This window comes from Lycorma delicatula, chromosome 13, assembly GCF_047948215.1.
Source record: "Lycorma delicatula isolate Av1 chromosome 13, ASM4794821v1, whole genome shotgun sequence".
NCBI lineage: Eukaryota > Metazoa > Arthropoda > Insecta > Hemiptera > Fulgoridae > Lycorma > Lycorma delicatula.
The window spans coordinates 13,993,522-14,020,186 of NC_134467.1; the positions used below are offsets into that span (position 1 = coordinate 13,993,522).

Here is a 26,665-nt window from a genome sequence, read left to right on the forward strand (position 1 = left end):
TTGTTTACATCAAAAATTAATTTATATGTCAGGAAAAGATTTTTGAAAGTATATGTTTGGAGTGTCGCTTTATATGGAAGTGAAACTTGGACGATCGGAGTATCTGAGAAGAAAAGATGAGAAGCTTTTGAAATGCGGTGCTATAGGAGAATGTTAAAAATCAGATGGGTGGATAATGTGACAAATGAAGAGGTATGCCGGCAAATAGCTAAAGAAAGAAGCATTTGGAAAAATATAGTTAGAAGAAGAGACAGACTTACAGGCCACATACTAAGGCATCCTGGAATAGTCGCTTTAATATTGGAAGGACAGGTAAAAGGAAAAAATTGTGTAGGCAGGTAACGTTTGGAATATGTAAAACAAATTGTTAGGAATGTGGGATGTAGGGGGTATACCGAAATGAAACGACTAGCACTAGATAGGGAATCTTGGAGAGCTGCATCAAACCAGTCAAATGACTGAAGACAAAAAAAAAAAGTTTTACGTTTAATAGTCTCTCAATATTCTGGTCAAACCATGAACACCCTACAATATCATTAAAAAGCCTCACAGAAAGAAAGATATAAGGGATAAGGGAAAAAAATAGATGTGAATGAAGGAAGAAACCCATCCAAAGAAGTATCTCAGCTTTCATCTTAGCATTCTGGCACTAAGAATCCATCCTGCTAACAATTTATTGGTAAATTAGGTATTATCTTTAATCAAGATGTGATAAACGCATTTCTGACAAGATTTATATTAGACGTTCAAATATATTCAACATATCACAAATTGGTTTTCTTTCAGAAATTCAAATAATTTGAAACAAAACCCACCCCCAGGATTATAAGATGTGCTAAACTATACAAATTGTTTTTTTTTTTCAGATCCTCATTAGAGGGATGTGTGAATAAACAAATTTAAACTGAGTCTAATACATATGATGTGTGTGTGTGCGTGTATGTATGCTAACATGTAGTTATTTTAAATTTACATTAATTTGATCTCTTTTGTGCATAAAACACATTGATACATAACTCATTACGTTTTAATAGAAAAAAATAAAAAATAAATAGTACAACAAAAAAAAAAAAATGAAAACATTGGAACACTGCCAATCAATGGTGGGTGGGAGTTATGTATACGTCAAACATAATCATCAGCACATGCTATAACTTGATATCTAATACATAATACATTCAATTATACAAAATCTTTGTTGTTTTTTTTTTGTACCCTTTGAATACAATACAAAATAATATATCGTTTTATTTACATGTGGCATTCATCAAGAATAATTTAACATACATCAGTTCCGCATAAAAAAATATAACAATTTATTTTATTTTATAACAAAGAAAAAGATATTTGCATTAGAATATTTTTCTCTAAGTATATTTCAGTGAAACAGAAAACTAATGAACTTACGGTTGAATAGAATAATAAAAAATTGAAAAAAAAAATTTTCTGGTGGGTGAATGACCTCTACACAAGGACATAATTTAGTGTAGTCCATTGTACATTTATTTATATACCATATTTAAAAATCAGTTTCCCTAATTACTGTTAGAGTTAAACCAAACAAAAATTATCAGTACTGTAGATTTAATATACGCTACTGGAAGTCTTCAAAATATTATCATTCAAGCACAGGAACCGGGGAAAAATCTCGCATCCCCACCCGGTCACTTCATGGTGTCTCGCGTGGCATTACCAAGTGACGATCAAGTACAATTCCGAGACCCCGCCCGCCAGGGCTACCCACCCGGAGGGCCTAGCTGCGAAGACATACCGTAGGCACACCCTGCAGCTAGTTTAAGAATAAATAACCAACGCCAGGAAAGTATTACAACTTTGTTGTCAGCTTTTTTTCACTTTTTTAAAATTTTTATCAAATTAAGGATTGGTAAATTGTTTCCTTTTTAACCGATATCTAACCTTAAAAACTACAATTTAAATGGAAAAAAATTGTAATAATTTTTTAGTCCTTTTCCCCAACCCTTAAGTTATCCACCGGATCGGTTTGGTGGTAAAATCAACTATTTAATAATTAAATTTCGAAATGAAAGGTTCTGAAGTACACATTCTAGTAAAGGTTAGTTTTATTCGGATTTGAGTAGTAGATTGTGTATAGTAGTAGATTTGAGTAGTACAGTAGAAGTCCGATAATCCGGACGTTCGGGATCGGCTCGGTGCCGGACTACCGAAAATTCCGGTCTATCGGGCGGTAATTATAAGAACAATTAGGTTAATAATTAAACTACAAATACAGTACGCAAATACATACAACAAAGTTTATTTTACATTTCATATAATGTATGTACAAGTACTGTAAAACATATTTCACTTAGATTTAAAAAAGTCACGAATGTCTTTTTGTTTTCTTGACTTTTGGCGTTTAGTATAAAATTTATTTCTAATGATATGGAAATCAATAATTTCTGAAGCACTGTAGCTAGTACTAGCCTCAGCAAAAGAGATAAAATTATTTAGTGATTCTGCAGCTTCTGCCCAACTGATTTTTTCCTTTTCTTCCGTTTCGGCATCTGAGTCACTTTCTTCAAGATTTTGAGTAGGCTGAGGGTTTACTACAATGTTGATAATGTCCTCATCGGTTAGTTCTTGTTCAACAGGCTCATTCTCGTCGATTAGAAGCCACTCCTCTACCTCATCTTCAGGCAGGTTTTTCAAGGGATTGTCAGCACTTCTAACGACATCCAAAACTTTGGTCAGAGCGTCTTGATGGTTTTCTTCCTCATCAGTCTGTAGAGTTAGGTCAGATGCAGGGTTTGCAGCTGGCCAAAGTTTTCTCCAGCATTTTTGGAGTGTTGTATTTTTTACCTGGTTCCAAGACAGTGCAATACAGTAGCATAGACGGCATCTTTTACTGTAAACTTTTTTGAAAATCAGTCACGTCACAGTCGGCATTTAACAGGCCTTGAATAAAAGACCTTCTATAAAAGCATTTAAAATTTTGAATAACCCCTTGGTCCATGGGTTGAATCAAAGATGTTACGTTAGGTGGGAACAGAGTAGCAACAATATTTCCAGAAACTAACTCATCTACTGATGGGTGGGCTTTGCAATTGTCCAAAAGAAGGATGGCTTTAGTATCTTCTGGTAGACCAAAGCTTTTGAAGGATTCCTTGACCTCAGGCACAAAGTGGTGAAAAAATCAGTCTTTAAAGACGGCGGCAGTCATCCACGCATTTGATTGAGCATCGTGTTGGACAGGCAAGTGTGTAACATTCTTAAAAGCTCTGGGTTTTGCAGATTTACCTATCACAAAAGGGGTTACTCGGTGGTTTCCAGACGCATTAGCACATAGCAAAACGGTTGCCCCTGTTTCATCAGCATTGTAAATCTGTTCAGGTGTTAAATCATTATCAGCCACGATTTTCTCAAACTCGTCTTTGTATTTTTATGCAGAGTTTTGGTTTGCTGAAAGTGTTTCTCCAGTTACATCAAGTCTTCGAATTCCATGCCGAAACTTAACGTTTCTGAGCCAACCATCAGAATAATTACATTCACTTTCAGCAACTCCTAAATCTTGGCCGAATTTCTTTGCCTTTTCAACAATCATCGGCCCTGTTACCGGCTTTGCTTCAGAACGTACTGCACTAAACCATTTGAACAATACACTATCTAGCTGTTCCAGTTTTGGTTTTTTTAATGTTTGTCTAGAAGCCAATTTTTCAGTTGTTACCGATCGAGAAGCAAACTTCATTAGTTCATCTTTTTGTTTTTTAATATCATAAATAGTCGATGAGCCAATATTAAACTCGTTCATTAAAACATTTCTATTCTCACCTTTTTCTAGCCGTTTGATGATTTCTAGTTTCTGAATGAGAGTCAGTGTTACGTGTTTTCATTTCTCTCCTTTTGAACTCGAAGGCTTAGGTTTTGAAAACACGGTCGCTGTACAGTTAGAACGAAAATCACTTTTTTTTATAAACGGTTTCAAAAGTTACGTTTACTGCGATGTGAAAGGACACAAAACAACAACGCACAAAAAAATGGCGAAGACGCTTCGTGATTGATTAACGGAGCTGCACTGCACCTGAATTTGTTGTGACAGCTGAGACTAGCCGGCCGCTAATTGTTTCCGAACAATACCGAGCGCTTCCGGATGATCTCGAACTACCCCGAAAACTTCCGAATAGCTCTCGAGCGTTTTTATTTGCTTTAAAGACACACTTTTGGAGAAAACCAAAATTTTTACAATTTTCCGGAGCCATGCCGGACTATCGGGCATTCCGGACTGTTGGATGTCGGACTAATGGACTTCTACTGTATATATATATATATACAGTATCATACTTAATACTTTAATATCATTTACTTTAATATCATACTGATACTTTAATATCATTTATTCAAGACATTTATTTCCTATTATTTTTTTTTCTGTATTACGTATTATACTTTAAAAGTACAAGTGTAGGTTATTAACGGTATAAAATCATTTATTTGTAGTAGACCTTTAAAAAATTTATCTAAGTATTAATTTTCTAATTTTAAATTTTAACTTTTACAAGGTCACAATTGTACACATGTTAACGCACGCACACAAACACCTACAAAATAAGAGACGCATACACCTTACACAAACAATATAATATAGTAGTAATCTATTAACGCATATAATCTGCGTCAATAAGTCAGATATGCGTAATAAATAAAATGGTAGGCGGGCTTAGTACGTAAAGAGAAATTTTATTCATATTTTACGACGATTTTATAAAACAGGGTATCATGAAGTTACCCGGGAATTTCTTAACCTATTCTACTCGTAAAAATAATGGAAATGTTCATATAAACGTATATCTTAAAATGATTCGTTTGCGAATTACAAGTGCTGAAAGATTTCGCTCGGATTTCAGCTACCCCGGTAAAATGAAGTCGTAATGAAATTTTTAAGACGTTGATTAAGGGGAAAAATTAGTGATTTGTTAGGGGTTTTGACCTGAAAAATCGAATAAAATAGGTCCTACTCCGTATTTGCAGTAGTTTTTGAGAAATCTGTGGTGAAAACCTATAACTTGAGGTATAAATCCCTCTTTTTTTCAACGTGCAATAAATTTGTTAAATGAGTAATAAACATTCCATAAAAAAAGAATATGAAACAATATCAGAAGTTATTAATTAAATAAAATTTGATGTACTTTTCATTTAAAAACAAATGTGTGTATGTAATTTTATAGGCGTACAAGGAAGTCATGTGGTATCTACATTCGATTTTTTTTTATTGTTATTATTGAATTATTATTTATTGTAAATTTTTTTACAATCAGAGTTTAATAATTACTATGAATACATCAATATATCTAAATTTAAAAAAAAAAAATTAAAAAAACGAAAGATGAAGTCTGATTCGAACCGATGTGCCTTCCCTTTGAAGATCCAAATATTTCATTAACTAAAATTTTATTTGGCTATAATTCTGGAACCAATGAAAATAAGTACCACTTATGATGTATCGTTGAAAAGCTCTCAACGAGGGTTTATTATTACCGTAATTAAGAAAAAGTCCAAAATCCAAACAAATTTGGATTTTGGACTTTTTATTTGGACATTTTTGGTCAAGTCGATCGCAACTAAAAGGGAAGGTGCAAAATTAGGTATACAACAGTCCAAAAATTCAAAATTTCAACAATCCTATGACTAGATTTTTTGAGTTATGACGTACATATGTAGAGACGTTACGCCAAAACTAGTCAAAATGGATTCAGGGATGATCAAATGGATATTCCATTGAAATAAAAAAACCGAAATTTTTCGCGATCACAATACTTCCTTTACTTCGTACACTGAAGTAAAAATGAGGAAAACTATCAAATAATTATCTTCAGATTCAGATGAGAAAATTGTATTTATATACTCGTATAATGATAATTTTGTTTTTAAATACTTGAAAATTTTATTTTAATATGTTCAAATAATTACTTACTAGATGGGTTATAACCATTTAAATTTTTAATATCTATAAAAACATAACATTTTGCTTTCCAGGTAGACGTAAAATTTCTGATCGCGTAGATAGAATTTATAATAACGATATCGTTATTTAACTCACAAAAAATTTTTTTCTAGTTATTTATTTATTATTAGATGACAATTTTTCGTTGGGTGATCAAATTAATTTTGTCTGTAATAAATCAAACCGTTTTCTGTTGTTTTTTTTTTTAAATGTGTTAATAAAAGTTAAGTATTAAGTATATATTATGTTTAAGTATATTCCAATATGAAGTATAATGTCATCTCTTGGGGCTCCCACAAAAAAATCAGAACGAGTTTTTAAATACAAAAATAGATTGCGAGAATATTAATTGGCGCCTATAATTATGAAACATATAGATCGATAGAAACTATAAATTAAAAATGCCGGAAATGAATTGTATAACTTTACCGGCTAAGCCGGTCAAGTTATGCAACCCATCGGGTTGGTGTAGTGGTGAACTAGTCAATCAGCTGATTTCAAAGTCGAGAGTTCCAAGGTTCAAATCCTAGTAAAGGAAGTTACTTTTATGCGGATTTAAATACTAGATCGTGGATACCGGTGTTATTTGGGGGTCGGGTTTCAATTAACCACACATCTCAGGAACGGTCGACCTGAGACTATACAAGACTACACATCATTTTTATTAATACATATCATCCTCTAAAGTAATATTTTACGATGGTTCCGGAGGTTAAACATAAGAAAGAAAGAAAATCAAGTTATGTACTGTTTAACAGTGATTTACGATTTTACGTGAGGTAATCTTGGTGATTCCCGGAGTGAAGCCGATTGACCTGACTGCGTCAGAGAGGCAAAAGCGATATGTTGATAAAAAGTCAGGAGAGTTGACTTCAGAAAATTTTCGGGATAATGGGTGTTATACGCACGATCTGTTTCCTGATGTTGCTGATTTGCGGGACGCCGCTTGAGTAAGACCAAACAAATATGTAAAGCAGTTTCTTTCAGGGCATGGCGTCTTTAGAAGCAGGTTGCCTCGATTCGGCGTGGTTAATTCCGGGTTACGTCCTCAATGCTGGGGAAGTTTTCTGCGTATGTTTACGGTATGATATGAAGAGTACAGATCATTTTTCGGGTTGCTGTTATCGGGTCGACGTTAAACCTACGTAAAAATTGAAAAAAAAAAACAAGTCAAATGGACTATCATTGAAAAAAAGTATGGGATTTTTTGTAAAAGAAAGGATTGCTGAAGATGTGTAGGGTAGAAACCCGCTTGGGTTTTCCATCGATTTTTTTGTTACGTTCTTGTTATGATGTAAGTGTTTTTGTTGTTCTTTATTAGTTATTGTTTTATTTTATTCGTGTTGTTCGTTGAACTCAATCTTTCCCATTAGGGTGTAGCTCGTTTTATTATCAGTTAAATCGGTCCAGTCTTGTTTAAGACTTATTGATTGTACGGATAACATTGAATAATGAGTAGTAAACCGATGGAAATGTCGCAATTGGCATTTGCATCGGCGGCATCCTGACTGAGGCAAGAACAAGGCTGAGAGATGCCTCTTTCCGAGGTTCTGAAGATGATTTCCCATCACGGCTAGGTACGGAGGAGGTAGCTTGAAAACTGGAATCGTCACATGACGGATGTCTTCTCCTATGGGGTAAGGATGGTCAAGTTATACAATTAATCTTTTTGAGTTCACTTTTCGAAGTAAAGTACGGTATTACTTTCAGGTCGCAAGGTGGGACTTGGAAGTAAAAATGAATTTTCTTTACATTTTGAATACGAAAATACCATTCACTTAAAATGTAATTTCCTTACATATAAAAGATTTTGTGGCTCGAAAATCTTAAAAACTACGACATCAATTTCATTGAGATTTAGATATATTGTAGTCGTATATATGAAGTTGTGCATGTGAAAATTTGATGAAGAATGGTCGAATCGTTCTTGAGTTACGCTCAATTTAAGGTCGATGATATATTTGAGATTATGTTGATTTAGTGTAGGCGTATTTTTCATATGCGCTTATCCAGTGAGTCACAGTGGTGATCGAGTTGAAATTTGATGCTTGTATGTAGGTTCTACTAGTTATTTTTAATTATTTCATCGATTTGCGATCATAATAATTTAATTTTCTTATACGAGGATTATTTTTTATTCAAGGTCCGATCGGTCACGAAATTAAAACCACAGTGAAAAAAAAAAAATTATTTGTAACAAGTACTTACATAGTTACGCTATTTCTCTACATAGTCGCCACTCCGATTTACACATTTGTCGCAGCGTGGTACCAACTTTCCAATACCCTCGTCATAGAACGGAGCCCCCTGTGTTTTCAGCCGTGTTTCTACACTGGTCTGCAGCTCGATGTCTCTGCCAAAATGTTGTCCTCTTAGCCGGAGTTTCATGTGAGCAAAGAGGTGAAAATCGGATGGAGCCAAGTCCGGGCTGTATGGTGGGTGATCAAACACTTCCCGACGAAAACGATGCAGGAGCTTCTTTGTTACAGCTACAGTGTGCGGCCCAGCATTGTCATGGAGAAAGATAATGCCTGATGACAACATTCCTCTCCGCTTATTCTGAATTGCCCTTCATAGACGTTGAAGAGTCACGCAGTATGAGGCTGAATTCCACCAAGAGAACTCCATTCCGGTCCCAGAACACAATAGCCATATACTTCTGTTGGAGAAGGTTCGCTTGAACTTCTTTGGTTTACTGGGAGAATGAGAATGCATCCACTGTTTGGATTGTTCTTTTGTTTCTTCAGTTTCGAAATGGACCCGTGTCTCGTCCCCTGTGACAATTTTGTTCAAAAAATCTTCTCCTTCATTTCACACTTCACACTTGGCGGGAGATGCTATTGTTATAAATATGTTTACGTGCTAACTGCGTGTTCAGAACTAAACGAAGTGACGCGGCATGATTGAAGGCCATACTACAGACGCTGCGCAACATTATGCGCAAAGGTTCATGCGATTTTTGCGCGGGTTTTTAATTCGCGACCGATCGGACCTTGAAAAAAAATAATCCTCGTAAATAAAAATATATTTGAATATTAAATAAAAAAATAACTCTTTTAGTTTTCTCACTTAATTTATGTTTTGAATATTTACCAATTAAAAAAATTATACAAAATAAAATTACGAAAATTCGGTTTTATTGAGCAGAATTACGCAAGAATTTTCAAATTTGGGAATTTTCCATCAGAGCAAATATATTAAGTTAAAATCAAATTGTTTAATTTTAAAAATATTTTTCGAATATTAATTTTTTCAAAAATTTTAGATATAATTAGTTTTTAATATCATCCAAGTCATTTTCGTTAACATCGGACAAAAAACTACACAATTTTCAACATCTGAATAAATTGGATAAACAAGTATAATAATTAAATGAAATCAATTTAATTATTGTAATATATAATTAAATTTATTTTCACGTAATCTACTTTAAAAAAAAGAGAAAAATAAATTAATTTATTCAAGAAAAATAGAATAAATTAAATTCAGTTTATGTAAAATTAAATTAAAAATATTACAATAATAATTTATTTAAAATAAATTAATTAAATGTAAATATTTATTTATTAAGTTAACATATATATATATATAAAATTAAGTATGGAAACAACTTTATACTGCATATCTGAGAGATATTTGAAGATAGAAAAAAATGGGGTATTACGGTGGTTTTTTAATATTTGTCCGCCATCTTGGATCAAAATTAATTTTTTTTTTTAAATAGAAAGGTGGACGTATAACATATGACTTCGATTTAAAATTTTACAAAAAAAAAAAAAATATGGTGAAACCAGTTTTTCTGTTAATGCTTCGTTATCGAGTTATAAGCATTCAAAGTTGCAATAACGGAAAAGTCCAGTTACAAATAAAACAAAGTAAAACGCGTTGCCTGAACAATTTTATTTCATTTTACACTTATAATGGATACAATAACGAACTTTAAACATTGTTATATAGATAATAATACACAATGACCAATAATTAACAACAGAACAAGAAATTAAACGGCTATTTCAACTGATATTATTTTCTAAATAAAAATAAACTTCCAGTGTTAATATCAGCTGATATTTCTTACTTATCAGCTGTTAATTTACAACAGTGCAATGTTTTTTTATTACGTTGAAACAATGTAACTTATTAACGCCTCATTTCACTTTTTTACTTTATTTTAAAGAAAATGGCATTTTATTTTTTTAAATCGATTAATAAATAGTCGAGTTGTGAGAGAAAATTGATGTTGTAATTTTGTGTCATAATTATTAATTTTATTATTGTGAAAAAATTATTACCTAATTTGATACTAATTTACAATACTAGAATTAACAATAAATAAAAATAATTAATATTTAGTCGAACGTAAAAAGGAATTGAACATAAAAAGGAGGACATGAAAACAGACACAAAATTACAATATCAATTTTCTGCCATAACTCGGCTATATGTTAACAAATTTTAAAAAGTAAAATGTAATTTTGTTCAAAATAAAAGGCTTAATATTTTAGCAAAAACATCAATTTTCATGAAACTAATATTTACTGAGATATAATGGATTAAAAAATAAACATGGTCGCCATTTTGTAATTTGCAAAGGTATTTAATTCCTGATTCTTTGTTAATTTTAGACGTTTACAAAATATTAATGTGATTCCTTTATCTGAACTTGAGATATAAATTTTTATATAAAAATAATAAAATGGCGGACAGAGGGAGAACGAACGAGAAATTGCCATTTTTCCTAAGGATAGTTTTTGTTTAGTTTTACATCTAGAATCCGAAAAAGTATTGCCAGCCCACAATTTTAGAAACATCCTTATACAGACTGATTTTTTAGTCCTGTTAGCCAATTTTAAATGTAATTTAAGAAAGGGAAATTTAGGTGGAATAAAAAAATGTATTTGTTACTTACAAAAGAGATTTAATAAAATGCTATTACATAATTGTTAAAGAATATGCTAAAACACCCACCCCTTGCGGTTATACACGCACGGACTCTTTTCAGCATATTAGCAGAAACCTTTTTAAGAGTTCCATTGAAAATATTCGTCATTAAGTCTGTAATATTGACTTTAAGTTCATCAATAGTGTGAGGATTGTTTTTCCAGGCCTCGGACTTAATATAGCTCCACAAAAAGTAGTCAGGAGATGCGAGGTCTGGGGACCTTGGAGGCCATAAGCCCTTGCTTATTATTCGATCGTCAAAGAACTCTTGCAGAAAATCCACGGTTTCTCGAGACGTGTGGCTTGTAGCGCCGTCTTGCTGAAACCAGGAATACCGTTCGTGAGGTTCCAGTAAGGGCACAAATTAGCGTACAATATTCCTGTATACTTCACCGTTTACTGTCTGTTCGAAGAATACGGGTCCGACTATACGATGACGAGATATCGCACATCAATTTTTTCACGATGCAAAGATTTGTCTTGTAAAGCGTTAGGATTTTCAACGGCCCAAATTCGATAGTTTTGACTGTTCGCATAACCGTCGAGATGGATCCAAGCTTCATCGCTAAAGAACACCGTGTTTAAAAATTCGATTCCGTTATCGTTTACGAGACACGTAAACCGACGGCAATATTATAATCGCTTGTTTAAATGTGGAAGCTGAAGCTCATGGACTAATCGTACGCGATACGGATACGATTTCAATTTTTTAGCGGCTTTCTGACCACTCGAATATTACAAACCGACTTGCGTGGAAAGTTTTCGTAAACTTTTCCGTGGAGAATCGAGCGATCTTGTTTTCACATTCTCGAAAACGTCATCAGCGAGTCGGTCGACCGCTACGTTTTCTGTAGCAAACACTACGGTTTGCTAGCCTAGAAATTGACATTTTTTTCTGGCGGAGGAACATCAATCAACAAACTTAATTTGAAATGATTCTTTTACACTCGCGTACGATTTCGTTGCAAAATATTGTTCAAGAATGAAAACTCGTTGTTCTACGGTAAAAGACTTTCTATTCGTAACACGATCGGAAACGGCACAAAAATTTACACAGCTCAAGGAGAATCAACTCGCACTTCCGTATCTATACCGGTTGAATAACGCTACCAACTTCGTGTCACAAAACAAAATTTCCCTTTCTTAGAAAAAAATTACCAGACATTAACAATTGGGTAACAGGACTAAAAAATCACTCTGTATTAACTAAATTTTAAACGCAGATTATAACAAAAATTAGAGATTTAAGATTAGAAAATTACAGATTGATTCGTACAAAAATTAGAATACATCGAATAATTTAATTTAAAACTTTAATAAAAATAATAATAATAATAATAACGTAAATATAAATACATAATTGCATAAATTAATAAATAATATAAAATATACTTTGTAACTTATATTTAGATAAAAACAATGGTCATTGTTCGGTACGTGAAAATACACAGTATATACGTTCAAACATCCGTATAATGTAAATAACTAAACGATATAATCACGACGTGAAATTTGAATTGAAATAAAGTAAACCAAAGAATAAACAAGTGAAATAAGTAAAGGAATAAGGACAATTGTTCAAGATAAACGAGTAAAAAGATAAAGACAAGAAATCCGGGTGGTCTCGTAATCATGAATTAATTTATTATTATTATTATTATAATATTCCAGTAAAAATCTAATTCAACTTTTTCCTTCTTTTTACGATTTAATAAAATATATTAACATATGTAGAAGTTATGATAGAACAAAATTATAGGATTAATAAAATTAGACGTTAAAAAATTATAAATTATATTAAATAAATAAATCTTTTATAATAATAAATTAAACAAATCACGACAGAAACGACTAGAAATTCTACTCAACAGATAAAAAAAGAAAAAGAAAAGATACTAGTTCCATTTGTTTGGATGTATCAAGGGGGACTGTCATACAGAACCTTGTTCAGACCTGAACTATACAATACATTTCAATTAATTATAAGTTTGAAAAAATGTGAATAAGTAATATTAATTATTTAAGACTATAAAAAAGTGTATTTATGGCTCGCCGCGAAAATGTTACATGGTTTATATTTCATTATAAATGATTTTGTTAAATTTTTTTTTTACCAATTATAACTAAATAACGTTCACGAATTTCGCTTACTAACAACAAGAAAAATCTTCAAAATCCTGAATATTTTAAAGTTGTTGCTTGAGTTTTGATTTTTTAACACAGGTCTAACTCCAATGTTTTCCTTTTTTATCCTCAAAAATAAATATAATTTTAGATAAATCGTTCGAACGAATGATTCGTTTGTGTGGTGCGCGTAGCCGCCCGGCGCACCATCGTTGGTCCGTTTTGCGCTAATAGCAGTAAAAATAAAAATATGAATACATACAACAAAACAAATCGACGCACCATCTTTTTTTTTTATGGGAAAGATCTTTTTTTAAGAGAAAGATTTAAATGTATGAAATAATATGCTGATCTCCTTGGCGTAATGATAGCTTCTCGATATTTTATCCGGGAATTCCCGTGTTCGAATCCCGGTTAAGCATGGGATTTTTCATACGTTAAAAAATTTCATTTCCATATCCCCACGTAAAAGTTTTTGTAGTGAATTAATTTATCAAGCAAGCAAAAAAAAAAAAAAATAATATATATACACGCGTATATATACAGAATGTATCACGAAGTTCTCCCGGGACATTCATAACTTATTCTAATAGTAAAAATTATGGAAAAATTGTAGAGAATTTAATTATGAAAAAATGGTGTAAGATAAGTTGAATAAAACAAATAAAAGTTAACAAAATTCGAATTCTATTTAGAAACAGTACACCTGACAAAAGTGCATTTTATGTACCAGTTTATAATATTATTTTTTTTTTCTTCAATAATTTGGCTGGTTTGATGCAGCTCTCCAAGATTCTCTATCTAGTGCTAGTCGTTTCATTTCGGTATACCCCTTAAATAAATTACATTTAATTTAATATTCATATATATACAAAAGTTGATTTCAGTAATTTTAAAATAAGAGATTAAAGCTTATAATAAAATACAATTTATATAATTACACATCCATTTTATAAATATGGATGTTTTACTTGTTTTACAAAGAAAATTTTCGTAATTATAAAAAGAAATGTATATTCCAATTTCAGCGTTAAAGGATTTGAGGGATTATCAGTAACGGGAAAAAGTACCGGCATGTGACTTTCAGTGAGGTCTATTTTTAATATTACACAAATGTACAAATATTGTGAATCAGGGGAACATTAAGACGTTTAGTAGTAACTGCGCATGCTCAGACCTGTACTCAACTTAATCGAACTGTACCATCAATGTAATCATTTCATCAAACAAGCATTTCCCTCTATTTATATGTAAACCACTCGACAGCTGTACCTTCCCTTCAAATCCAATTTAAGGTTCTTTCTAAATAAAACGATTTTTACGTAATTATTTATATTAAAATAAGTGTAATATTTACCTTAATGTCTAGATGAGCAATTTTTCTATGATGCATGTATACTAATCCTTCAACAACATGTTGTACAAAACGAACGACATCTGCTTCAAAAGGTACAATATTGTCATCAATTATTGTTTGCATATCACCACCAGGAGCGCTGCAATTTAAATAGCAAAACTTGTATAAGTGCAAGTAACTAAACACACACACACACACACACACACACACACACACACACACACACACACACACACACACACATATATATATATATATACGCAAAGACCAACTTGAACTGGAACTTGGGGAATACCAAGGGGGATTTAGGCCATGGAGAGGTTGCCCGGAGCAAATAATATCCCTAAAACTTATGATGGACTTATATAAAAAACGGAAAAAACAACTAATAATCACCTTCGTCGACTTTAAAAGGGCCTATGATTGTATACACCGACCATCCATGCTGAATATTCTGAGAAACCTGGGCCTTCACCCTAAACTCGTAAACATGATAAAATTAACTTTAACCAATACCCAGTCCAGAGTGAAATTCAGAGGTGAACTCTCTCAACCCTTCTACATAAAAAATGGATTGAGGCAAGGAGACGGCCTCTCACCACTCCTTTTTAACTGCGCCCTCGAATTTGTCATGAGAAAATGGTATGAAATAAATCCCAAAAATATAAAAATGGGTACTAAGAAAAACTCCATCACACTAAATCGCCTAGGATTTGCAGATGACCTCGCTCTTTTAGCAAATAATATTCAAGAAGCCAAAACACAAATCATGAGCCTTCAAAACCTAGCACAAAAGATAGGGCTTCATATCTCTTTAGAAAAAACTGAACTGATGGCCATAGATCCTCTGGTAATAGAGCGCATTACGGTAAACAATCAGAAAATTAAAATAGTAAAACGATTTAAATATCTAGGGGAAATAATAACTTATAATTTAAATGAAAAAGTGACATGGCAAAACAGGACAAATAAAATGATTAAATCCCAAAAATTAACTTGGTCAACATATAACAAAAAATGCCTTTTTGCTAAAACAAAACTTAAACATTATAAAACTGTAGTACAGCCAGAAGTCACCTACGGACGCGAGACCCTTTTCAAAATCACTCAGAAAAACCGAATTGAAAAAATTCTGAAAATAGAGAGGAGAATTGTCAGAACGTGTATCAATAAAAAACACCAAAAAGAAGGCCAATGGTGGATTGTGCCAAACGAGGTGGTGTATCGAGAAATAGAGCCTGTTACTGATACTATGCGGAAAAAAAGAATCTCATTCTTCGGTCATCTCATAAGGACACCGGAAACAAGACTGTCAAGAAATATCATTGAAAAGCTCTGGTTCCAAAAGCTAGAAGTAGGATGGATCGAAGAAATTAGAGAAGATATGAAAGAATTGGGAATTTCCCTGACCGACCTACAGAATAAAACTGGAAAAATTACAAAGCTAAAAGATAAAAGCATTAGATTTAAACAAAAGACAGACAAACGACAAAATACAACGAAGAGGGTGTTTACGGATGAAGAAAAGAAAGTAAGATCTGAACGGATGAAGAAATACTGGGCAGCTCGAAAGAGTAAAATAACACGCTTTTCTCAGAAAAGATCCAACTAAAATCGACTTAAGTGGTCCCATGTTGGCCGTAAAAGCATAATAATAATAATATATATATACGCACGCACACACATTCCTTGAAAATATTTATTTTTGGAAATTTTATTTGTAATTAATATAAAATTCCCAAAATCTTAAAAAATTGTAATTAAATTTAATTTTTTTTTTTTAAGTAAACTTTATAACTTTATCGGCTTAGCCCTTGAAACATTTTTATTTCAAATATACAATATTTTTTTTAATATTAACGATTGAATTATGCAATATTTGTACAGTACAATTTTCAAAATAATTAAAAAAAAAACTTTAAAAAAATTGGGTACGATTTAACACCGATGATCAAATTATTTTTTAGTTAAAAGAAAAAAAATATGTTGTTAAAAGGTTAACTGAGTAAAATCAAAATTCTTAGTAAAAAATTTTGGGTCTCAGTAGACTCCCATGAATAAATAAATAGCGTTTTATCATCAAAAATTAATTCCACAATAAGAAAAAAAATAAAAAAGATAATTGTGTCGAAAAAGTTGGGATCTTCTTGTTCCCTAAGGACTAGTCTTCTAAAAGGTTTCCTAAAATAACAAAATTTTTAAGTACTGAATACCAAAACCTTTTACTTTCCCGTCTTTCGCGGTACCAAAGCTATAGCTATAAAAGGGAATCGGTCCAATTTGGTGATAAGCAGTTTTCATATTGTGGATCTTGACATTTTAACACGTAAGGAACCCAAAAACCCGAATGGAAATTTCCGGGATATTAATGTTCGTATGTGTGTGTTCAGTGTTGGCCTCTAAATCACCTTATATATCCAGAACTACTGGACCGATTTTTTTATAAAAATGATCAGATTACTTCTACATACGGGGCATTGATGCCATTAAATTTTCAACTTAAAAAGATCTAAAGGGTGACGCTATAGAGCGAGGTCACCCTCGTTATCTCGAGATTTCGCCTAATTAAAGTCTTATATCTCCAAAACTAGTGAACCAGTTTTCTACCAAAGTTGATCAGATTACTTCTGTATATGGGCCACTGATCCAATTAAATTGATGTCAAGGAGGTGAGACTGCAGAGAAAAATTAATCTCAGTATCTCAAGATTTCGCCTAATTAAGGTCTCATTTTTAATATTTGCAAAAAATAAATTTTCCCAAATCACACCCCCACCCCTAAAAAATGCTCTAACCTAGTGGCTAAGTGGGTATACTGCACCGATAGTACCGCCTGTCGCCACAAGGTGCGGTAAAGTAGCACTGAAGTACAACTGTTGTAGAAAAATATTATATTTAAATAAAATGATAAATATTTCAAATTAAGTTGTATGTATAAGCCGTTCATCAGAAAAAAAACGCGTGACAGGATAGTCCTACAACTATGTTATCAGCTTTTTTTTTTAAATGTTCTATCTTCTGAAAAAAATTAAAAAAATTAAAAAAATTAATATTTTGTAATAATAATACCCCACTCTTTAGGCCATTCAGTATGCATATTAAAAAAACTGACAAAAACATCAAATTTTTAATTTGAAGCTATGACTTTCACGTAATCTTACATATAACCGTCTAAACTTGTTGTCAAATCCATTCTGAGATACCGTCCTAAAATTATTTTTTACCTTTTATTGCGTTTAATTTAAGAGTGCTGTTTGAAAAACTTATTTATATATATTCTATTTTTTACTTTTTAGTCTTCATAAGTTTATACATTATAACTGCGCTAGCGCAAAGGTTTGAGCGTATTTAGCGAAATATCGGATCGGTACATTTAACGGTGGATGAATGCAATCAAAACATAAGGCTAAACGATTTAATTTCCGGATAACCAAGATCCGGTTTATCAAGATAGTAACCGATACGTTAAACAGTTAGCGCTCGACCTGCTGATACATACGTCGTTTTGATCGTGAAAATCGGACGAGCGGTTGCCGAGATATTACGGTGGCATCCCATCGCACCCCTTCCCCAATTTTCGAATGGCGCCCCGGGGGCACTTAAAAATATTATTAGACGGGTACCACAAGAAGCGGTAATATACACCCTCATATGTATATATAACTTGTTTATACAACTAATAGCGTGTTATCATTTAGCTCCAGTCGGGTGTTATAGTAGGTAAAGCCAAACGTTTTGGTAAAATTATGTATTATAAAGTTGTATGAATTTACATCAAAACTTACCGAAACAGGCTCGGTTAACTTTCACTAAGAAAATAGGAATGTAAACGACTACACTTCAATAAGTTCATGGGAAATTTTTTTTCACTTAATAACTTACGGGCGCCTTAGCGACTTGAAAATGTTAGTGACTTGAAAATGTCCAAGAGCGAGTTAATAAAAGAGTGGTAAAAATAAGTTACGAAACATTTTGTTCATCACATCTCTTTCGTCGAGATCTAGAATATAAAAGCTTGAAAAATACATTAGCTCAGCATAAATATGTTTAGGCATAGAGTTGTATATAGAAAATATCTTATATTGAAATTTAAAAAAAAGCTTCATATATTAGGAAAATGATCGAACGAAAATTTAAGCTTTAGAAAACGAAAATTAATAGGTTTAAATGTAATAACTTGACCGGTGTAACAGGAAAAGTTGTGGCCGTTTTTGTGAAATGAAAATAAAATTATTTAAATTCTTTTTTGTGTCCAATTGATATTGTATAAAATTTCTCAATATTAAATTCTCCAAACATTTTTTTTGAAAATTTTATTTATGTACTATCCAATTTAATAAAGTTATTTTACGACAAAAGTAAAAAAAATGTGTTTTTGCGACTTCAATGTTTTTTGTTTTAATCTAAAAAAAAAAAAAAATTACTAGAAATACAATTCTGGAATTTATTTTCAGAACTCAGCAGAATCAAAATTAGGCGGAATAAAGAGAACTGGTAGAAAACCTTGGGTTTCAGACGATATATTGCAGCTGATGGATGAACGTAGAAAATATAAGAATGCTAGTGATGAAGAAAGTAAAAGGAACTATCGGCAATTAAGAAATGCTATAAACAGGAAGTGCAAACTGGCGAAAGAAGAGTGGATTAAAGAAAAGTGTTCAGAAGTGGAAAGAGAAATGAACATTGGTAAAATAGACGGAGCATACAGGAAAGTTAAGGAAAATTTTGGGTTACATAAATTAAAATCTAATAATGTGTTAAACAAAGATGGTACACCTATATATAATACGAAAGGTAAAGTCGATAGATGGGTGGAATATATTGAAGAGTTATACGGAGGAAATGAATTAGAAAATGGTGTTATAGAGGAAGAAGAGGATGAAAGGGGAAAAACAATACTGAGATCTAAATTTAAGAGAGCATTAAAAGATTTTAATGGCAGAAAGGCTCCTGGAATAGACGGAATACCTGTAGAATTACTGCGCAGTGCAGGTGAGGAAGCGATTGATAGATTAAACAAACTGGTATGTAATATTTATGAAAAAGGGGAATTACCGTCAGACTTCAAAAAAAGTGTTATAGTAATGATACCAAAGAAAGCAGGGGCAGATAACTGTGAAGAATACAGAACAATTAGTTTAACTAGTCGTGGATCAAAAATCTTAACTAGAATTCTATACAGAAGAATTGAGAGGAGAGTGGAGGAAGTGTTAGGAGAAGACCAATTTGGTTTCAGGAAAAGTATAGGGACAAGGGAAGCAATTTTAGGCCTCAGAGTAATAGTAGAAGGAAGATTAAAGAAAAACAAACCGACATACTTGGCGTTTATAGACCTACAAAAGGCATTCGATAACGTAGACTGAAATAAAATGTTCAGCATTTTAAAAAAATTAGGGTTCAAATAGAGAGATAGAAGAACAATCGCTAACATGTACAGGAACCAAACAGCAACAGTAACAATTGAAGAACATAAGAAAGAAGCAGTAATAAGAAAGGGAGTCCGACAAGGGTGTTCCCTGTCTCCGTTACTTTTTAATCTTTACATGGAACTAGCAGTTAATGATGTTAAAGAACAATTTAGATTCGGAGTAACAGTACAAGGTGAAAAGATAAACATGCTACGATTTGCTGATGATATAGTAAATTGTGTTTTTGCGACTTCAATGTTTTTTGTTTTAATCTAACAAAAAAAAAATTACTAGAAATACAATTCTGGAATTTATTTTATTCAATTTTTCAGGTCAAAACCCACTCGTAACTATCAAATTTACCCCTTAATTTAAGTTCCAACGGCTTCTTTTTACCCTTGAACAAAAATCAGAGCGAAAGTTTTTGTCAACTATAATTGAAAACGAACAAGAATTTCTGCATCCATTTTTATTTGAGATTTTTTCTTTATTTTCACTTTTACAATAGATCCTGTAATTCTTTCCGTTTTTTTGTCAGCTACACGCGCGCACAAGCACACGCACACACACACACACACACACACACAGATATATATATATATATTTATAAATTAATAATACTTACAATTCCATAACAATTATAATTTCATCAGATGTCTGAAATACATCGTGAAGTTTAACTATACGCGGTGATGGAGAACAAAGTGATAACAACGCTATCTCGTGGTATATTTCTGCAGTTGAATTTTCACCATAACGTGTTCTATTTGAAAATTTAGCCGCGTAAACTTGACCTGTTTCGAGATTACGTACTTTTCTTACTGATGCAAATGCACCCCTACAAAAAAAACAAAAACATAAAAATTAATTACAAAATTATAATTTTCAATTAAAAATTTTTATATTAATTTTAATTAAAATAATAATTGATCACAAGTTTTTTTAAAATATTAATTTATCTCGTAAACCTTAATTATGAATATGTAAATATAATATAGACATTTTTTATCGTATAAAAAAAATTCCAAGCCTAATCGGGAATCGAACTTGGGAATTTTTAGATAAAAAATTGAGATACTACAAGAGAATTTCATCCAAGCTTTTACAATCCTGACCCCTGTAAAGGAAGACACACGTATTGTGACGATCCCAGTATCATATCACGCCCTCGATTCCTAGCCCTGATTGGCTTTACCGGAGGTCGCCTTTTACTTGATAACACAACATAGTCATCAATTTGGCCTCTATCAGGATGCCACCGAAGCAAATGCCTCGTCAGACATTTCCATCAATGTACTAACACAACTTACTATCGCTTTCGTACGGCCTTTTCCAACCACGACCATCTGCCATAACTTACAACCCCCCCCCCTCTCGAATTAACCGATTTGTGGAAGCGCGATCCCCGTGCTTTCATCTAAAACTGAAGTTTTTACACGAAAACTCTTCCTATATCAAACTTTAATTAGACTATGCGTTTATCATCACTTGATTGAGTCTTTAAACATCAGAAATACTATTCCTCGTACCGATGAAACAAACAGCTGATTGCAGCAACGACAATTTTGTAATACAATTAAATTATTCAAAGTCCTTTTGATTTATTTAAAAATCAAAAAAAACAGATTCACAGATTTAATGTCTCTATTAAAAATATACTCTCTCACTGCTCTGGTCCGCTTTCGGGAACGAGGTCGATGTCAAACCCTCCCACATAACAGAATTCTCCACACATCCATTCTCATCCTAACAGCGAATATCTCAGTTAAGGGGAGGGGCTAGATACCAAAGCGCCTATATTAGTGAAATAAGCACCCAGGCCGGCCCGTATCCACTCGGGGATTTTACTAAAAAAATTATCCCGTACACCCGATTCTCTATGTCAAATTTCATCAAAATCTTTTTAACCAGTCATAAGTTATTAAAGTTTAAATACTTTAACACATTTACGTACGAATATTATCACCCACATTTTTTTTTGTTTTTTTTTTTAATCATGGAATGGAATGGAATGCAAAGTTGGCAGGAGTCTATTACTCCCTACTTTATCGCAGAACCTGGACAGAGTCCCTTGCTGCTGGATCATTCTAATCGGGCTTGTTTTTTTTTAAAAGGTTATTTTTAATCTCGGATCTAATTTTTCAATTTCTGTCTATTATTATTTTTGTGAATTTAAGACGGATTTAATTGCATTCCAATTCCGTTGTTTAACCAGCGTTATCGGACCCATTTTACGGGCTGACCGCGGAAGGCTAGGCTTATAAAGCCTGTCCTCCCGACGTAATTCCCCTTCAGACCGTCCACTGAAGTCCTTTCGGTGCTTACTCTTTAATAGGCTAGCAGGAATACGCCACAACGGGGCACTACCTGTAAGGAGGGAGCAATGCGTCCCCTTTTCCGGAGGAGTCGCAATTGCTGGGTTATTTTATCTTATTGTAAGTTTTGAAAAGGAGAGGATGTTTAGAAGCTCTTCATCCGCTTCTGGTATGGCTGCCCTTCAGGACGCATCTCTGCTGGGCTCTGTTCCGGACTTCAGTCCGTGATGTTGAGACGAGTGGCTGGTCTTCCTTCTTCTTCATCTTCATCTTCTCCCTCTTCTTCTCCCGAAGACCTCTTCGTTCTTCTTTGGCCTGCACTTTCCTAGAATTGGTAGTAACCGAAGTTACATACCATTAACCTTGTAATTCCCGAAGCCCCGAAGGGCTGAACGGGGGATAGTGCAGGTTTCTTCGCTCTTCTGTGCTGTCAGTGGCTGCTGGGCAGGTGACTGCTGGGCAGGTGGCTGCTGGGCAGGTGGCTGCTGGGCTTGCGACTGCTGGGCTGATGGCTGCTGGGCTCGTTCCCTCTTTCTTCTTTCTTGAAAGGAAAGGAAGGTAATAGGGAACTTACAAATGGTGATACCTATTCGTTTTTAATCATGAAACGTCGACAAATACAAAAAAAAAAACGTATTTACTTCTTTGTACGAAGTAAAGGAAGTATTGTGATCGTTAAAATTTTCAGATTTCAACGAAAATATCCATTTTGACAAACCCTGAATCAATTTTCACTAATTTCGGCGTGACTTCTCTACGTACGTATGTATCTCACATAACTCAAAAACGATTAGTCTGGTCTCTTTTCACGAGCAGAGATTGCAGTTGTATAAAGTCCTTTTCAGTGCTATTTTTGAGCTGGTGGTCGAATGTATACCTTCCCCAGTTTCACAAGCATGCTGTTTGAGAACGGTTTTGCTACCTTATTGTTAAACGATTCATAATCCTTTATACAGGGATTCAGAGGAGAGTTCGAGCACCCCCCTCATCGCGGTGAAAAGGCAACGAATCCTGGTCGCAAGTTCCTGTTACGAGCAAAGGGGTATTTACCCTTAGACCTGCTTGCGCTCTTTTAGACCGGGAACCGTAATTTGTAACTGTGTATTGATCTTTGATTTCAAACATTTGATCTAGTAGCGGTGAAGAGATGCAACCGGTGACAGGAGAATACAGGATGTTGAAATTTTGAACATCTAGTTGTGCGCCTCTTTTTTTTTTTTTTGATTGGATCAAAAATGTATAAAAGAGCCCAAAATAAATTTTTTTGTGGATTTTAGACTTTTTACAACAATAGATTTTAAACAATAGACCAAAGCGAATTATACGTACCGGTTTATAATAAATGCTCAAAAATGCGAATTTTCAAAACATTTCATGGGACTCTTTCTACTGCTTTTGTTGCTGTTTTTAGTTCTTCAGGGCTGCCGTTACGTTGCTCAACCGCATCCAAAATACGGACAATTAATTGCTCGCTAAAATGTATTTTTGTTTTGTATACAATATTTTTTATTCATACCCAGACGCAAAAGTCTTAGATCAGGCGATCATAGTGGCAGAAAGTGTGGACCTATTCGATCGATCCATTTGTTAAGGAAATGATAATTTAAGTGAGTGAAAACGGGACCGGAGAAGTAGGTAGGCGCGTCATCGTGCTGGAAGCATACTTTGCGTCTCGGCGCTTGATGAATATATTGAAGCAACCGAGGCAATTCTTCCCGAAGAAAGTGCCTCAAACATTTCTTTTTTTTTACTTTACTACTACATCTAGAAAGACTTAAAGAAATTCTTTAAAAAATATGCAATAAATAAAAAGATAGTATTTTATAATTTTTAAGTTGGGGCAAACCCCCGAAAAAATTGTCTTTTCAATTTTTTGTTTTCCTTTTACTTACTTGTACGAATAAAGGAAGTATTGTGATCGCGAAAAATTTCGGTTTTCAGATTTCAACGGAAATATCCATTTTGATCATCCCTGAATCCATTTTGACTTCGGTGTGACGTCTCTACGTATGTATAACTCAAAAAACGATTAGCCATAGGATGTTGAAAATTTGGATTTAGGACTGTTGTAACATCTAGTTGTGCACCTCCCCTTTTCATTGCAATTGACTGAACCAAAATTGTTAAAAAAAAACCAAAATCCAAATTTTTGAATTTGGACTTTCTTAACTGCAGTAATAAGCCCTCATTGAGAGCTTTTCAACGATATATCATAAGTGGTATTTATTTTAATCGGTTCCAGAGTTATAGTCAAATAAAATTCTAATTAATTAAATATTTGGATCTTACAAGGGGAAGACATACGGTTCGAATGCAACTTTATTTCCTTTTTTTAACCTTTTTTGTTTTCAATTTAAATATATTGATTTATTAATAATTATTAATCTCTGATTATAAAAAAAAAAGGTACAATAAATAATAATAAAAATAAAAAATTTAAAAAATCAGAAGTTATTAGTGTAATAAAATCGTATGTAGTTTTCATTTTTTTAAAAATGCGTATATGTAATCTAATAGACATACAAGGAAATCATGTGGTGTCCACATCAGATTTTTTGACTGATTACTATACTTTTTTATTACTGCGATGCAAGAAAATTAAAAAAATATATATATATTTGACAACAAAAATTTTTAATGTTTTATAATAATTTTCTATAAAATTATTTACAGATAATTCTAGAACTTTTTTTACCCACTTTTCCAGTAAAACGTATATGAAACTATGAAATTAACTCCTATGAATTTTAGTACGACTTAATTTTATTTTTGGAGCAAAAATTAAGCTAATAACAACGAGTTTAAGTCTTAACGAAACATTTCTGAATGAATACTTACACGAGTGGTTTTCTTCATTTTCATTTGTAGAACAAGTCCTGTTCATTATAATATATCATTATATATATATATACATATATAGATATACGCGTGTATATATGTACGCATGTATATATACGTGCGTGTGTGTGTGTGTGTGTGTGTGTTTACGCTCTCGCGTGTTTAATTATTCAATAATGTAGTACAATAATGAGTGTAAATCAGCAGTCTGTATATTTCTGTTCTTTTCTGCTGTATCGAGGTCAACTTGTAATTACGTGTTAATACAACTTAAAAAGTACACCATTAATTGCATTTACATTCACTCCATTACCGATTACAATGGTATGCAATGGCAATGGTAATCCAATGCGACGCAATGCACTCGACTGCATTGTGATGTATTATATTAACATAAATGGAATACAATAAGATAAGTATAGATGTAAAGGAAATAAAATAATTATTGTTCTTTTACATTTTAATTAATAATTATTTATTTATTTTTAATATTAATTAATTAAAATCAATTAATGCCTCCATAAAAACGAATAAAGAAATATGTTAAACGGTTATTTAAATAGACTGGAAAATATGTAAATCTAAAGTCGGATGGTTATTTCGATTGTAATACAGTCATCATCATTATACACTAAGTGACAAATGAAGAGGTATTGCGGCAAATAGATGAAGAAAGAAGCATTTGGAAAAATATAGTTAAAAGAAGAGACAGACTTATAGGCCACATACTAAGGCATCCTGGAATAGTCGCTTTAATATTAGAAGGACAGGTAGAAGGAAAAAATTGTGTAGGCAGGCCACGTTTGGAGTATGTAAAACAAATTGTTGGGGATGTAGGATGTACTGAAATGAAACGACTAGCACTAGATAGGGAATCTTGGAGAGCTGCATCAAACCAGTCAAATGACTGAAGACAAAAAAAAAAAAAAAAAAAAAAACATTATACACTATTTTATTTTTTGTTTTGCTATATTAAGAATAATTTACGAGGTACAGAAAGTATAATACAATTTTCGATCTATTTTTCATCTGTTTTGCTTCAATAAAAAAACGATTTTTAATTGGCTGTATTTTCTTTTAATTAAATTCTCTAAAAATTTTATTATTAAATATTTCGCATTTATTAGTCATTTAACAAAGTTATTATGCTACAAACATATAAACTTGTTTTTCGATACCAAATTTTATATTTTACATCGAATATCTTAGAAATTAGTCGAGTTAAAGTTCTGGGATCTGTTTTATCCAATTTTCCAGCTCGAATTGTATAAGAAACCTTCTTCAACTTTACTCCTTAATTTGAATCCAGAAAATTTCAATAAGGCTTCTTTTTATAAGAAGAGCTAAAATCCGGGTGAAATATTTCGTTTTGCCTAATTTAAAAACAAAGCGCGTTTCCAAACGTATATTTATATGCAATTTTTTGATTATTTTCACCAGCAGAACATGTCCTTAAGGGTTTTTACCGTTTCTCCATGGGACACTCTGTATATAATATGGATCATTATAATTGAGTGTATAAAACAATTTTTTATAGTATTTTTTTTTGGATTAGGTGTACTGTATTGAATTAAAGACCCAGAATTAAACAGCAAAGTTTTAGTCGCACGCGTGTTTGTAGTTTGATTCCCTATCTTTCCGCTTGTCAGCATTACTAGCAAAGATGGCGGCTGCTGAAAAGAAAACTAGATTTTATACATGCGAATTTGTAGTTATAGTTCGAA

General features: G+C 32.7%; 1 protein-coding gene across 1 annotated transcript in view; it reads right to left on the reverse strand.

Moving 5' to 3' along the window:
* LOC142333647 (uncharacterized) overlaps nt 1-26,665 on the reverse strand; it is a 199,288-nt gene that overhangs the window by 14,256 nt on the left and 158,367 nt on the right. The window contains exons 2-3 of the mRNA XM_075381026.1: nt 20,414-20,626; nt 14,382-14,520 (exon numbers count right to left, since the gene is read on the reverse strand). Coding sequence (XP_075237141.1) covers nt 14,382-14,520; nt 20,414-20,626 — 352 coding nt within the window. The remainder of the gene's footprint in view (nt 1-14,381; nt 14,521-20,413; nt 20,627-26,665) is intronic.